The sequence below is a fragment of the Delphinus delphis genome, chromosome 2 (genome assembly GCF_949987515.2).
Source record: "Delphinus delphis chromosome 2, mDelDel1.2, whole genome shotgun sequence".
NCBI classification, from domain to species: Eukaryota; Metazoa; Chordata; class Mammalia; order Artiodactyla; family Delphinidae; genus Delphinus; species Delphinus delphis.
Window position 1 is genome coordinate 53,671,198 of NC_082684.1, and position 1,834 is coordinate 53,673,031.

Consider the following 1,834-nt stretch of genomic DNA (forward strand, 5'->3'; position numbering starts at 1 on the left):
TTTGACAATAAAATCATTCCATATGGCCGAATAAATAAAACAACCAAAGTTTCATGTTTCTAAAGCAATTATCAAGCAACACGTACAACAGATATCTTCTATCCCCGTCTCCCCTCTACTCTCATTTCTTCCTGAGCCTTACCAGTGAGCCAAGAAACCACTTCACCCATGGAAGGTGACAACATACCCTTTGAGAAATAGCAACTGATCCACAAATGCTGACAGGAGATATGAGCTCCGGCAAATGGATTATTTAGACAAATCAGACACAAAGTACAACTAGCTGGAGAGACATTACTCATTCAAATTCTAGGAAAATACATCTTTTATAGTTAAGACAAACCTTAGGGCAGAAGTTCTATGCCAGAGAGGGAAAGCCGGAAGGAAACGAGATCCTGCGATACTGCAGCAAGGTCCAATTCTCTACTTGGATGCCCGCAGGCCAATATACGCAACCGCCTTTCCATCCTGCGCATGTTCCAAATCCCCCAAACGCATGTGTAGAGTGTCACTGCATCTATGGTGGGGACGTTGTGAAAGAGTGTCCTCAAGTCCTCTATGGTTCCTGCGCGGGAAGATGGGCAATGTATATGAGGCGCATGCGCAGGTGTGGAAGCAACCGCTTCTTTTCTCTTCGGCGTGCCTCAGAGATACCTGGTGTCGACATGGGCCGGCGACCCGCTCGTTGTTACCGGTATTGCAAGAATAAGCCGTATCCAAAGTCTCGCTTTTGCCGAGGTGTCCCTGATGCCAAGATCCGTATCTTTGACCTGGGTCGGAAGAAGGCAAAAGTGGATGAGTTCCCACTCTGTGGACACATAGTGTCTGATGAGTATGAGCAGCTCTCTTCTGAATCCCTGGAGGCCGCCCGAATTTGTGCCAACAAGTACATGGTGAAAAGTTGTGGCAAAGATGGCTTTCACATCCGAGTGCGACTCCATCCATTACATGTTATCCGCATCAACAAGGTGTTGTCCTGTGCTGGGGCTGACAGACTCCAGACAGGTATGCGAGGTGCCTTTGGAAAACCCCAGGGTACAGTGGCCAGAGTCCATGTTGGTCAAGTCATCATGTCCATCCGCACCAAGCTTCAGAACAAGGAACATGTGATTGAAGCCTTACGCAGGGCCAAGTTCAAGTTCCCTGGGCGCCAGAAGATTCATATCTCCAAGAAATGGGGCTTTACCAAGTTTAATGCTGATGAATTTGAAGACAAAGTGGCTAAGAAGTGCCTCATCCCGGATGGTTGTGGAGTCAAATACATCCCCAGCCGTGGCCCTCTGGATAAGTGGCGAGCTCTGCACTCGTGAGGTCTTTTGACAGCACTGGCAATTTTGACCATGCTGGTCTGACTTTTGCTCACCAATAAATTTTACTTATGGTAAAAAAAGAATTATTTCTTAATTTTTTATAGTTTAAAAATATCCAATTTTTAGAATATAGACTAATAGAGAAATAATTTTTTGTGTTAACATTACCAGAAAGAGTTTTAATGACAAATGATAATTTCATTTCAAGTGAGAGTGAAACAATTTGTGTGCCATTTATAGAGAAAGCTGTTGCAATTCTAATCCACACTTTTAACTTAGAGAGTCTAGGAAAATATGTCAAAAGTTTTGTTTGTAGAGAAGTCGTAAGTTATATAGCTGTCATTGCCTTGAATAAAAAATAGAGAAGAATCTGAGATTTACAGAAAAAATTCTTATTTTTTATAGAAAATAAACAATTGGGATGAAAATAATGGTAGGCATTAGTCATATTTCAATTACAATCTCTTTGAAACTAAAAAGTCTATTCTTAAACTTGTTGCTTATGTTTCCCTTACACATTTCTG

General features: G+C 42.3%; 1 protein-coding gene across 2 annotated transcripts; it reads left to right on the forward strand.

Moving 5' to 3' along the window:
- The first annotated feature begins 431 nt into the window (after positions 1 to 431).
- On the forward strand, positions 432 to 1,310 carry RPL10L (ribosomal protein L10 like). 2 transcript variants are annotated; one of them, XM_060003460.1, is made up of 2 exons: positions 666 to 747; positions 856 to 1,310. In XM_060003460.1, exons 1-2 carry the CDS (start codon positions 666 to 668, stop codon positions 1,308 to 1,310), a joined length of 537 nt encoding a protein of 178 aa, XP_059859443.1. The 2 variants fall into 2 exon arrangements, with proteins under 2 accessions (XP_059859441.1, XP_059859443.1); XM_060003458.1 differs by having other exon boundaries at positions 432 to 1,310.
- Positions 1,311 to 1,834: the final 524 nt, after the last annotated feature.